At 36.7% G+C, this 14,755-nt stretch overlaps 1 protein-coding gene across 1 annotated transcript in view; it reads right to left on the bottom strand.

Moving 5' to 3' along the window:
* Positions 1 to 14,755, bottom strand: part of LOC150077076 (transmembrane protein 145) — a 78,793-nt gene that overhangs the window by 18,637 nt on the left and 45,401 nt on the right. The window contains exon 3 of the mRNA XM_090385782.1: positions 11,266 to 11,499. Within this exon, the coding sequence (XP_090241908.1) occupies positions 11,266 to 11,499 (234 nt within the window). The remainder of the gene's footprint in view (positions 1 to 11,265; positions 11,500 to 14,755) is intronic.

The following is a 14,755-nucleotide window of genomic DNA, read 5'->3' as shown; positions in this document are numbered from 1 at the left end:
GTTCATCGAGGAGGTCACAGGGGTCTTGTACACAATGCCCTTCACGTATCGCCACAGGAAGAAATCAAGCGGCATAAGATTGGGTGAGCGCAGAGCCCACAGAATTGGTCCACTACACCCAACCGCCAGGAAAATGCATGTCAAGAAATTCTTGGACAATAAGAGCCCAATGTGGCAGTGCACCATCTTGCTGGAACACCACATTTGGCTGATGATTTTCCAACTGGGGTAACAGATACAGCTGTAGCATGTCCAGATAGGTCACCGCTGTCACTGTTTTTTCCGCAAAGAAAAAAGTACCCTAAAACTTCCGAACAAGACAAAGCACACTAGACATTGACCTTTGGACTATCTCTTTCGAATTCTCTGATGGCGTGAGGGTTTTCTGATCCACACTCTGCAGTTATGATGATTTACTCTCCCTGATACGTAAAATGTTGCTTCATCACTAAATCTCCATCTCTGAAAGTAATTTTCATCGAGGGAGGTCACAACTTCAATGTTTGACAAAATGTCTTGGGCAAATTGGAAATGGGCAGGGTTTATCGATTATGCAGGCTTTAAAGCCTGCACAATCTGCAGTTTGTAGGCATGGAGGTGAAGGTGGTTATGAACAACCCTCCAAACAGTTATCTGTGGTATACCTAACTGCAAAGAAACTCATCTAGTTGATTTTTGTGGGCTTTGAGAAAACACTTCGTGGATTCAATCAACATCTTCCTGCAAAGCATTCGGTCTTCCTTCTCCTTTTCAGTACAGAACACTACCAGTCTCTTGAAATTGCTTTAACCAATGTCGGATAGCATTATCTGAAGGTGGATCTTTTCCATACTGAGTTCTGTAACGATGTTGCGTTGTGATAACGGACTTTGTTTCGAAAAACCAAAGTATGCACATTGCCTTCTCTTGAACAGCTGCCATTTTGAAATAATGCTCAATATCTCCCAGACATCAATGCAGCAAGTACAGTGTTGCCAAATAAAACTGAGTTACGCTTTCATATTCCGTAAGCAGTTTTATTTTGTTGTTTACGATTTGAAAATTATAGGCCAAGGAAAGCCCAACAATAATTTAGAATCAACCTGTATATTTACACATTAATAATTCTGTACATACATTATACAAATCATATATTTACAATTCAGTAATTCCATATATAAATTATATATTTACACAACTGTTAGTGAAAGTATATTTCCTCAGTCAATAGCTTACCAAATCATTATTGTTCTTAAAACAGAAAGTTTCACTTTTACTCGCAATTCTTTGGTATGTTGTCACTTTGCAGCTGATTCATATTTAGTGTCTATAAGAATTCTGGAAGATCTCTTTCCGGTATGCTGCATCCTCACAGTGTTTTTCGACAACTATGTGCAGAGAGTTAAATATTTTTGCTGCATTTGATGGGAAGAATCTTTGCAGGCTACTAAGATTGTTCAGGATTGGACCCAGTCCACTCTGCCTGAGAGCATTTGTGCGGGAGTGTGTATGTTCCTGTTAATTGTCCACGGCATCCAGGATGTGATGTTAAGGTTTGAGCAGAGAATGGCCCTTGAGGGTGGCCAGCAACTCTGTTAAGCCATCGCAAGAACTAGTACTCGATCCCAAGGATGGACTTATAATGTGAATCAGGAGCTGAGGACCAGATTTGAGAGGCGTACATTGGAATTGGCAGGACACACTTTAAAATGTACTTAGTCGCTAGTTGAGGATCCCTAATTCCTACCAGTTCATGTCTAGTAGCCCATAAAGCAGCATATATTTTTGTCTTCATATGGGCAAAGTGTTGAGAAAAGGTGAGTCTGTCATCCCATTTAAGGCCCAGGTCAAGGTGAGAGTGCACTTTTGCCACACTAGACCCATTCACAGAGATCGAGATGTCAATTTTATTCTGCTTGTAAGTTATGGCCATTTGAGCAGACTTCTGTGCATTAATATGAAGCCCAATGCAATCCAGATAGCTCCCAAATACTCAGATTGTGCTATTTGCAATCTGGCAAATACCTTCTGCTGATTCATGGTCTTTGGACGTGATGAAGAATTTAACATCGTCAGCATATGTTATAAAATTGCAGTACCGAGAAAGAAACGGCTCCAGGGTGACCACAAAGAGGATAGCCAAAAGAACCCCCCCCCATGGCACTCCTCGTGAGATGGTAAAGCAAGATTGTAGCTTTTGGTGCTTAACAGTAGGTTTTCTTTGTCTGAGCAGGCTGCTTATTATGTTTAACAATTTTCCTCTTATATCAAAATAATTGTATGATTCCTTTTGCCTCAAAGGTGGTACTTGTGCATATGTTCGTTCCGATATTCCCTGTCAGAGACTTGGTAATTTGGAATCACTTCTTTTCGATCTTCTCTGGCTTAAAATCTCTCTACCTCATACTGTCAAATTCATCTGTTGTCTCTACCGTTCTCCGAACTCTACTAATCACTTGGAACTCTTTGACTTCCTCTCTTAGCAACTTGACTTTCTCCAGTCCAACTTTCCTAACAGTGAGGTAATTTTCCTTGGTGATTTTAATGTTTCCAACTCCAGCTGGTCGAGATGCTGAGGCTTTCGCAATTACTAACGACCTCGCACAGATTGTTCATTTACCTACCAGAATACCGGACAATCCTAACCATACAGCCAACACACTTGATCTTTTTCTCACAAACAACCCTTCTAAGTACATAGTCGAAGTGAGTGGTCCTTTAGGCACCTCAGATCACAACTTGGTGATTGTCTCTTCTCCAACGGAGCCTTTATCTCATGGCTATTCCCAACCTCGTGTTGTTTGGTATTACAAGAATGCAAAATGGGATGACCTGCGAGATTTCTTTTCTTCTTTTCCTTGGTCAGATTACTGTTTCAAAACTTCTGATGTCAAGGTTTGCTCAGATTGTGTCAGTGAAATTATTCTTGCAGGAATGGAATCCTTTATTCTACACTCCACATTAAAATCTCGTCCTTTATCTAAACCTTGGTTTTCATAATAACCGCACAATACTAAACCAATCATTATTAAATAAAATAAATAAATAGTGTTGTGTTATATTAAAATAATAATGATACAAATAAATGAAATAAATAGAATGATATAATTCACCGGATAAAATTGATAAAAAGGTAACTGTCTGTACAATAAAATATGAAATTTTAAACTGCAATGAATAAATTACAATACACAATGTCAATAAAACACTTTATCTAGTCCTATTTAGCTTCTGTAGAAACACGTGCTGAGAACAGTGAGCCTGCTGATACTTAAGGATGTGCTGTACAATAAAAAGCTACGGTGTTTTAGCGCTTTTATTATCCTGTGTTTTATCTACATTGTTTATTGTAATTTATTCATTGCAGTTTAAAATTTCATATTTTATTGTACAGACAGTTACCGTTTTATCAGTTTTATCCAGTGGAATTATATACATATCATTCTATTTATTTGTATCATTATTATTTTGTATCATTGTTATTATAATATCATTATTATAACACAATGCTATTTATTTATTTTATTTAATAATGGTTGGTGCAGGATTGTGCAGTTATTATGAATATGAATATTCCCAACCCTAGAGGCCTATTAAAGTCTAAACCTTGGTTTTCCAATGAATGTGCTAAGGCTGTTCGAGAGAATGTTGCATATCGTAATTGGCTTGTTTTAAATTCTTCAGTTTCATTTTCTGCCTAAACTAAAGCTCACAACAATTTTAAAGCAGTTATTAATCAGTCCAAAAAGATTTTGAACAGGCTAAGAGTAGAAAACTTGCTTCTTGCCTTAATGGTAGCTGAGCATTCTGGTCTCTTGCCAAAAGCTATTGGCCACAACTTTTGCCCATATCTGCTCCCACCTGTCAAAGCTAGATGGTTCTATTGTCACTTCAGCCAAGGATAAAGCTGACCTGCTAGCATCCCATTTTTCTTCCAACTCATGTATTAATGATCTTGGTAAAACACCTCCCAACATTCCCAACACACTTCATGCAATGTTTCTTGTGGTCTTCCGTCAAAAGGATTTTGACAAACCTTGATGCTCAGAAAGCTCCAGGTCCTGATGGTATTTCTCTTCTTGTTTTCAAAACCTGTGCTCCTGAACTTACTCCTGTTCTTTGCTGCCTTTTTTCACTTTCTTATTCCAAAGGTGTTTTTCCTTCTGCTTGGAAATCTGCTCACATCCAGCCAGTTCCTAAAAAAGGGTGGCAAATCCTTCCCATCCAATTATTGTCCCATTGCAATTACTTCTACTCTTTCTAAAGTAATGGAGAAATCAATTAACCGCCAACTCTTAAACTACCTAGAAACCTTCCATCTGATCAACGATTGGCAGTATGGATTCTATCAGTGTCCATCTACTGATGATATTCTGGCTTATGTTACCCATTTATGGACAAATTCAATGGAAAGGTTCAGTGAAACACAAGTAGTTGCTCTTGACATCTCAAAGGCTTTCAATCATGTTTGGCATAAAAGTCTTCTAAACAAACTTCCATCTTATGGTTTGCCAACTGTTTTTTGTAATTGGCTATCCAGTTTTCTCTCTGATCGCTCATTGAGGGTGATGGTAGATGGCTCTCTGTCTTCTAACTTCTCCACTAATGCCTGTGTTCCCCAAGGTTCAGTTCTTTCCCCCACTCTTTTACTCTTGTATATTAATGACCTTCTTCCATTGACTGGAAATTAGCTTCAACTTCTCGAATATCCACTACCAATTTCTTAAATGCCGATCTCCAGGTAATTCTTCAGCAGGACAAAGACAACTTAGTTGATTTCAATCCTTCTAAAATTCAGTGTTGTCTTATATCTCGCAAAAAAGGATTCTTCTGCTCCTATGCTTATCTTTGGTGACACACTGATTTCCAGGCAAGATAATATATCTGTTTTTGTCGATTACCCTGACTTCTAATCTGTCTTAGCACAAGCACATTACAAATATTGCTTCCCCTTCACCTAAAAAAATTGGTTTTCTCTTTCACTCTCAGTGTTACTTTTCTTCCAAACAGTTGTTCAACTCTGTACAAATTGCAAATTCGCCCTACCATTGAATATTGTTCCCACATCTGGGGCGGTGCCCCCAATACCTCTCTCAGGCTTCTTGATTCCATTCAGAAGACGGCAGTTAGGTTAATTAATGACTCATCTCCAACACAGTCTCTCCACTCGCTGTCTCATAGACGTACTGTTTCTGCTGCACGCCTTTTCTACAGATACTTCCATGGACACTGTTCTTCTGAATTGGCTTTTATGATTCGTGCTCTCTCTTTCAAAACAGTCCAAACACGTGCCTCTACCAGCCAACATCCATTTACTGTCCAACTTCAAACTCACAGAAGAAATTTTTCATCTTCCTTGTTTATTCATTCAACTGCAGTTTTCTAGAACAACCTTCTTTCATACGTATTTCCTGAAAATTACAGTCTACAGAAGTTCAAGTGCAACGTCAACAAATATCTTCTTTCATCTTCTCCACTTCCAATCCAAGCAGGTTTGGAGTTTTCATAAAAAAAAAAAAAAAAAAAAAAATCATTAAAATCCCAACAAATGCCGGAATTATCTTTTTTTTTTTTTTTTTTTTTTTAATTTAGTGCTTTCTGCATGACATAAAAGGGTTTCCAGTAAGTTTTTTATTGTTGATCTCCCTGAAATGACTGAGTGCAAATGTGGTGGTCTATGGCTGAAGCAGTGAGGGTTGATGGTAGAAAGCAGTGCTTTTTCAAATACCTTCTGTAGGGTACAACTAACAGAAATTGGTCTGTAATTCTTAGCCAATTTTGGGTGTTTAATCTTTGGTATTGGGGTTACAATGCAATTTTTCCAAGCTTGCGGGAGCGCTCCTGATTTGATGATTTCCTGATAGATGTGTAGTAAGAGATCTATTATAAATGGGTTACTTATTTTAAGGATAAACATTGGAAATTTATCTGGTCCAACAGTGGCCTTATTGGGCAGATCGTTGATTGCCTTCATTACGTTCTCTTTGGTGATTTGAATTTCACTCAAAGGTGGTCTTGTTGGTTCCTCTTGTGTTGAATACTTTCGCTTGTTTAAATCTTTCAGGAGGTACAAAATTTTGTTCCTATTATCAGTAGTCTCAATTTGATTCAGTCCGGGGGGGAGGGGGGGTTACCAAAAGTGTTATTAGCCCATTCCTTGAAAACGCATTCGATCATATTCTCTGTGCTATTTCTATTGTTAACAATTCTTTTTGCTTGTCTTAATTTCTTATAAACAACATTGCAGTGTGCCTGTCTTTTTGATTTGATGAAATGTGCTCTCTCCTACTTATAATGAATGTGATTGGCAGGATGACCTGTTCTTTGTCATTTTCTATACAGTTTTTGCTTCTTAGGGAAACTTGCTTTCATTTGTGGGGTGAACCATTCTTTTGTTCTCTCAGATATTTTGAACTAAATTACATTACAGATTAAAAAGAGACAATTGCTGGAAAAAGCATAACATAAATCTGGCTGTATGTGGTTCACTGGAAGTACTGTTTGTTTCTTATTTGGTTTTTAGGAGCATTAGCAACTAAGGCCATACTGCTCCGGGGATATGCGGTGGTCATTCCCTGACCTTTCCGCATTCTCCGTATTTGATGGTCACGGGCTCGAACCCTGGTCTAATCAAGAAGCGTGTGCCACGCACTGCTGCTCCTGCCCACCTGGCTACAGAGGCACCTACTGGAAGTACTACAGTAACAAAGGTTTACTTTCCTTGGAGGTCTGGGAACAAGAGACTAAGGAGAACATTAGGAACTGTTCACTGGTTACAGGTTGGATACCGTCATTCTCACATTCTCAGCTGAGATACACCATTGACTGTCATAGCAGATTTCCTAGGAATGATGGTTACAAATACACAGGTAAATAATTACATAGGTCATTTTCTGATTAGATATCGACCAGTGTGTTTTGACAGGTGCTTTTTACGTAGAAAAGATTTGACCTACTCCATATACCTGTACATTTTATGTAGAAAAGCGTGTGGGGGAAAATCCCACTAGTCTAAATTAATAAAATTTTCAAATATTTCAATTTTAGGTTTATCATCATATTTATTTATTCACCTTAATATTGAAAAGCAATGATCTTTTTCAGGTTGTAAATTTTCTAAAGTGAGCATTTAAAAGCAAAAGTAAAGTATTTTAAAAAAAAACAAAAGTAAGTCATATTTTTATCATTTTAATAAAATCTAAAAAATAAATCACTGACATAGATTTGTTGCACATAAAAGTGCTGGGAATCTACATTTTTTACATATAGCCTGAAAATAAAAAAGTGTAACATGAAAATAGAAATCCTTTTACGTGTAACAAGATATGGAAAATGTGACACACGATTTTTTTCTCTAATCACTCTGTGCGGCCCACGAAACAAATCTAACTTTGAATACAGTCCCCGTACGGGAAAAGATTGGACACCACTGCCTTATGCAATGGTGTAATCACCTCCTTATCCCTGCTATACTAGCAGAATCTCTGTATATCATTGACAAAACACCATGAACTGTCCTGGAAGCCTGTGTGCACTGTCCAGAAAACTTCATATCTGACTACACAATTACTCCCAGATCTTTTTCATTTTCCACAACTCTGAGTACAGTACCATACAGTTAGTATATTACTCTGGGGTAACTGCTATCCATATGAAGCACTTTGCATTTGTGAATGTTCAACTTAGGTTGCCATTTCTCAGCCCATCTGCCTAACTTTTCTAGATCCTTTTGCAATAGCACACTGTCATTAACCACCCTGCCAACCTTTGTATCATCTGCAAACCTGGATATTAAACCTGATATTGCTTCATCAGTATCACTGATAAATATAGAAAACAACAATGGGCCCAATGCTGAACCCTGGGGCCTCCACTAATAACATTAATCCATGAAGAGCAGTGTCCACTGATTACAACTCTGTCTTCTCCCACTCAATCATCCCTTTATCCATAGCAGTAATATCACATTACTCCAGTTTGTACAGCAGTCTGTTATGTGCAACAACACAAAAAGCCTTCCTAAAATTCAAGTATATGATAAAATTATTTTTTGCCTCCATTTTCTTTGTGATCATATCAAAGTATCCAATCAAATTGGTCAGACAAGATTTCCCCTTAAAAAACCCATGCTGTGTCTGAAGTATAACTGCAGCCTTGTCTAAATGATCCTGCATTACTTCTTTAACCAGTAACTTCATTATTTTTCCTGAAACAGATGTTAACCTAAGAGGTCTGCATTTACATTTACTTGTGTCACCTTTTATTATTATTATTAGCCATATGGTGCAAGGAAGCCTGATGCTTATGATACGCCAACCGAAAAAAAATGAGTTATCGTGAGAGAGAGAGAGTGTAAGTCAAAGTAGAAGGGAATCGCCAAGAAAGAGAAGAATGATGATATCCAGCTCAGGACCTTGGATGTGCCAAGCCCACACTCACCAGATATGGACACCCTGGGTAGTTTGATACCCCTTTGTGAATTAGGGACAAATTCGCACATCTCCAGTCCACACGGACCTCCCCATAATCCAAGAGTGTTCTCATAATTATGGAACTATAACCCCTGGTACGTATGGACCAACGTTTCACTGGTGAGGTCTACCAGAAGCTCTTAGGAAACCAAGTGCACCCTGTCATGTTGCATTGTTTTCCCAGACAGAAACAGGATCTTCCAAGACAATAATTCACTGTGTCATCAGGCATGCACTGTGCACTCGTGCACAGTGCATGCCTGAAGGAAAGGCTTACTGATCACTAGTCGAGAATAAGGTAGGACTTGTTAAATTAAAGCCAAGTGCCTATTCAAGCAGTATAAACTCCCAGTTGGTAATTTTATAATTTCCTAATGTACTCTTATATAAAGTGGTTGGGACTCTTAAAAAAACAATGCATGTAAAGGAACACTGCATGTTAATAAATGTTATTGTTAAAAAGTTTTTAAAATGAGAAAAATACTGTTTAGTTTTTAGAATTAAAGAAGTGGCCACCAAATCTTTTATAGTCAAAGTCTTAAAATTGTGATCTGACTTGCCATGTTAATAACTTTAGATTCCAAGCAACTTTGTAAAGATCATTTATGTATTTCAGATATGAAAAAATTGTCTATGAAGAGAATATACTAGTACTATTTACTTTTTTAACAATTGTTCACTTAAATTGAAGTTCACTTAGGTGAACTGGACCTGTGTTAAATAAAAGTTAAATAAAAGAAGGTACCATATGGTTCCCTCTTTTAACTGTGCATAGTTGGACAAAAATTATATAAAGAAATACTTTTTTTTTAAAGTTCTTAAGTTAAGGATACAAGGATCATAGATTTTCAGAAAAGTGGAGAAATACTATCAGGACCAAGATTGTTAAATTCTTCTGACATCCTTTCGACAGAAGACCACAGGTGGCATTAAGTAGACTGTACTAGGATTGGTAGGAGATTTACCAAGATCATCAATACAAAAGTTAGAAGAAAAGCAGGATGCTACTAAGTCAGCTTCTTTAGCTGAGGTGGCAATAGAACCATCAGGTTTTAACAGAGGTAGGAGTACAGATGGGCAAAATTTGCAGCCAATAGCTTTGGAAAGCGACCACAATGCTCAACTACTATTTGGACAAGAAGCAAGTTTTCTTCTCAAAAATCTAGAATCATGAATCTGTTCAAAATCTAGTTTGGACTGATTATAATAACTGGTTTACAATTGTTGCGAGGTTTAATGAAGCAGAAAATGAACCTGAAGATCTGGATGCAAGCCAATTGCAATATGCAACATTCCCATCTTGAACAGTCCCAGCATATTTAATGGAAAAACCAAGATTAAGACAAAGAGATTTTAAGGTGGAGTGTAGAATAAAGGAGTTCATCCCTATAAGAATAATTTCATTGACATCAGAAGATTAAAAACAGTAATCTAACAAAGGAAAAGAATATAAATCTTTCAGATCATCCAATTTCACATTCTTGAAATACCAAATAACATGAGGCTGACAATAGCCATGAGAAAAAGGCTATGGCTGGAGAAGAGACCATCACCAAGTTGTGACACAAAGTGCCTAGACCACTCACGTTGACCATATACTTGGAAGGGTCATTCGTGAGAAAAAGATCAAGAGTGTCAGCTGTGTGATTAGGAATATCTGATATTCTGGTAGGCAAAGGAGCAATCTGTGCAAGGTCATTAAGTAATTGCAAAGTCTCAGCATCTCAATCAGCTGGGTCAGTATGACTATAAAACTGAAACCAGCTGAATTTGTGAACATCGAAATCATAAAGGAAAATGACCTCTCTGTTATTAAAGTTGGACTGGAAAAAGTCAAGTTTCAAAGAATGGAAGTCAAAGATTTTCAAGTGATTAGTGGAATTGGTAGATTGATAGACAACAGATGAAATGACTGAATGGGGTAGAGAGATTTTAAGCCAAAAAACATTGAAAAGAGGAGATTCCAAATTACTACGTCTTTGACGGGGGAATGTCAGAGTGGACAATGCACAGCAAATAATTAGGACAACTGAAATGAGCAGTGGTTGAATAAACCGATAAATGGGAATATGCCACAAAAAAGTAAGTTGAAGCTTGGCAGATGTAAGTGGAAATGGACATTATTGACATTGGAACTGAGACTACACATTTGTGAAATGAAAAACTGTTTAAGAGATTTAGATCTTTTTGCAGACAAGTTTGTTCTATTAGCATGACTATTCATAATGTATTCAATAGTAAAGAAAAGGAGGAGGAAGCGTGTTATATGAAGTAATGAAATTTTTGGATATGGCAAGAATAAACTCAACTCCTTGGCATAACGTGGCCTCAACAATGCCCTCTGCATACACACTACTCGGAATCTCTCCAATCACTATCTGGCAAAGTAGAGACAGCGAAATTATACACTTGCTGATCCAGACACACCTCCTAGAGAGTTACCAACAGGTTCAGTCCAGTGCACTATCTAGCAGCGGGCCTGCAAGTACCCTCAAATTATAAGGAAGATTGGATCTCACCATGATTATCATCGTTGCTTCAAAATATATCAATCATGCTGTATTACGGAAGAGGTAGAGTTTGCCAGAACACACAATGATGAACTTTTTTTTTTTTTTTTTAAAGTAAAGTTTTCAAATCATACCGAATTTTTGAGAATTCTAGATTTATGAGGTTTTACAATACATAAAGGAAGTCATTCAAGTTGTAGAACAATGCAGAGTGAAATTCAGAAATTTTAGCTAAACCAAATATGTTAATTCGCTACCTAATATTAAAATCACATTATAACTTTTATTATGAACCATGTACTTACCTGAGAAAGTAAATGCATAACCTCACCAACAATTCCTAACACTTCCACTCCTTCACCATCCACAGCAAATTTAACCATGTGGACAAAATTACAGAAGACAAATATCAGTTGAAGAACTGCAGAACTAGTAAATAATCTTGTGATGTGGTGATGTTGGTGAAAAGCAGCATATAGTTGCAAAGGTACAAGTACAAGGTACACTGCCAGGAAGCCAAGATACATTTCGACAGTACCCTTTAGTGAAAAAATTAAATTTAATTGTGCTGAAATACATATATAAACACAAATTCATTAAAATATTTCTGAACATGAAGAAATGGTATTACTGTAATGCAGTTTCTTGGATAACCATGTATTACCACAGGAATGGATTGAAGAAAGAGTAGTGGCAACCAGGTAACAACAGAAAATGCAATTTACTATTACACAATTATTGATTACATTCCTCTAATAATAATTAATGCCCACTTGAACAACCTTTTCCAGTGTATATGGAGTTCTTCCAATTTGAGGAACAGGTGAAGTTGCAGGGACTTTTGTCAGGAGTATAGTAGATGCTCCTGTGCTTATGATTCCATCACTCATAAGCACTGGAGTTCAGAAGTTGCATAATAATTGACAAATTGACTAACAAATATTTTTGTTTCTTACACAATTTAAATCAACAATGGTGCAAAAAGAATACACAGTAATAATGTGCACTAACCACAGGATTGCTTGACACAGCATGACAAAGAATGGTACCTTCAAAGGATTACCAACATGCTTCTTTGTTCTTGCCAAAGTTTTTTTTGTCAAGAAGACCCCTTGATAGGGGCACTTGCTGCTTTGACACTTCAATCCAGGTTTGTAGGATTAACCCCTATGTCTCCTCTAATGCAATGTAACAATGTGTCACCTTCTCTGTAGTAACAGCTAAGTATACTCTTGCAAGTCCAGTATGCCATGTTGCTCAGTGTAAAAGGTAGATCAAAAAACTGCTTTCTGATCTAGTTCAACCTCCAGACCTAGAAAATGACTTGTCCACTATCTCCCAAGCTTCCTATAGAGATGCAGGATATTGCATTCTATATTCTTCAGTGGTGACCCAACAATTACGAGACTCATCATACACAGTCACAATTAGACCGAAAGGCTTTCATTCATCAAGAAACTGTCCAACACAGTATTACTTCTGCTCTATAGCTTCATGTAAACATATGCAAAATCAGCATCAAAGTGCCCACATGCAATCTCAACATTGATCTATGAACACTGTTCAGCTTGGTGAACATCATTCAGACTGGTTACTAGCCAATATCTACATGCTGCACCTGATGTACAATATGAATGCTGCAAACAACACCACTGCTGGTTCCTCACTTTTTCTTCAATCCTTGTATTATAATTTTAAAGATTATTAATTTCACATTACCAAGAAACACAAAGTTGATTAATATTTCACTGAACCATGCCATAAGTCAGTCAGAAAATGTTACATAAAAGTTAGCAAAGTATGTTGATTGTTAAACAATCATTTAATCTCCTTTATTTTCAACATAATTCTTGATTGACAAATAACAAAATTATGCAAAAATTTTTACTTTTGAAGACAAAAAAAAAGTAAAGTGCAGCCATTATCAACCCACTGCAGGATGGAAGCCTCCTCAACAATTCATGTTGAGGGAAATGGACCATAATCTGCCACGCTGGTCCAGTGCGGGTTGGCAGATCGACCATATTCAGTAGTCAGGGGCTTGAACCCCAGTCTACTCAAAGAGCGTGTGCTACTGCACTCCCGCTCCTGCCCACTCGGCTACGGAGGCCTTTTGAAGACAATGTTCAAACATTCAAGATAAAAAAAAAAACCACAATTTATTTTTATTTCATAAAAATAAAGTAAATTTTGACAATTCCTTCTTTTTTGATACTGGCTTGCAAATTTAAGTTTTTGCACTGAAAGACAAAACAAAACACTCTTCAACATGGTCTTATTTCTTATTGCCAACACCATCTTTTTCAAAAGAGTGCTAGTACTGCACTACTTTCAAGTAAATAACATCATGAAAGAAAAATATTTTGCAATTTATTTAAAAAGTGTCATCACCATGACAGCTGTTTAAGTTGTGCTGCATTTCACCAGAGGATGAATAAGCACAGTTGAAGTAATTCTGGCAAAACAGTTCCAAAGTGAAGTGGTTATGTGTGAGCACCATATAGTGAATGAAACTTCAGCTTCAAGAAAAGAAAGGCCTAGAATAAAAAACTATCTTTATTTGAAACAGCTGACTAGGTGGTGTTATCTTTTAAATAATAAAATTAGCAATTTGAATTAAGAATATTCTTAGAGAACAAGAATATTTTCAGAATACTCTCCAAAATTTATTCTCAAGAATTATCCATCACTAAATACACCTATTTTAGGAAGTGGCACATTTGTGGAGCAATTTGTTGAAAAAGTGGAGTTAGTTAAATGTGTGTGTGTTTATATGAGAAATCGAATAAATAGAAATAGGGTAGGCTTCTAAAATAGCTAAATAGTAAACATGGAAGTACAGCAGTAAATGCATTTGAACTGACCATGATTTGAATTACCATTAAATACACTTCATGACAATATGCATATCAATTGACAAATTCTAAACTCCTTTGATTTGTGTGGTTGCCAAAATATAAACAGAACTTTTTTTTAAATTGATATTTTTAGTGAAAGGGGTAGGACTGCCTAGCTATTCTACATGGTGATCATTTTAAGTGAGAATCCATGAAAATACAGTAATAACTTTGAAGTCAGTCAGAATTCATGAAATTTACAAGTAAAATTTTTATTCTCCAACTTTATTTAATTGTCACAAAAATGTTGAAAATTATTACCACAGTGATCACAAAATAACTGAAAATAATGAAGCATGTTCAAAAACATTGCCTGCATGTTAGAAGTGATAATAAAAAGGATGGTGAATATGTTACTTTTCAATTCTACCAGAGTGCATGGATTATTATTGTAGGCATTTTCTCTGACACAGCCCCATAAAAAGAAAAATAGTTAACAGATCTGGCAAGCAAGGTGGTCATATCTGGTTTACAGCACTGCATCTAGATGTTGACAAAGCTCTATGCAGTTCATGGATGGTGAAATGTCGGCTTGGTCATAGATGCATGTGAAGTGTGACTTGTGCTATCTTGCTAAAATCGTGTTTTAACAATTACCTCCTCAGTGAGATGTTTGAGGAATTCATGGACTATGTCAGTTTACTGCTGAGGTTAGGATTGTTGTTGTTGATTAAGGGTTTTAAGACACAAGGGCATCAAAGGCCAAGATGAGTCTTTCCAGATTTTTTTTTTTAAATGTAACTCAATTATTTTCAGATTTGTTTGTCAAATCGGATTTGCCAAATGAAATTAAACAGTTCATCTAGATTTGCAGAGTTATCTAATATCTATTGAAGGGTAGGTGGATTCTGATTATTACATAGACTTTGGAAGCAAAGTAGTTTGGAATTCCTGAAGC

Source organism: Mastigoproctus giganteus, chromosome 12 (assembly GCF_048544385.1).
Source record: "Mastigoproctus giganteus isolate SK-2022 chromosome 12, ASM4854438v1, whole genome shotgun sequence".
In the NCBI taxonomy this organism is placed as follows: Eukaryota; Metazoa; Arthropoda; class Arachnida; order Uropygi; family Thelyphonidae; genus Mastigoproctus; species Mastigoproctus giganteus.
Note: the sequence above shows the minus strand (reverse complement) of the source record. Positions and strands in the feature narration are given on the sequence as shown.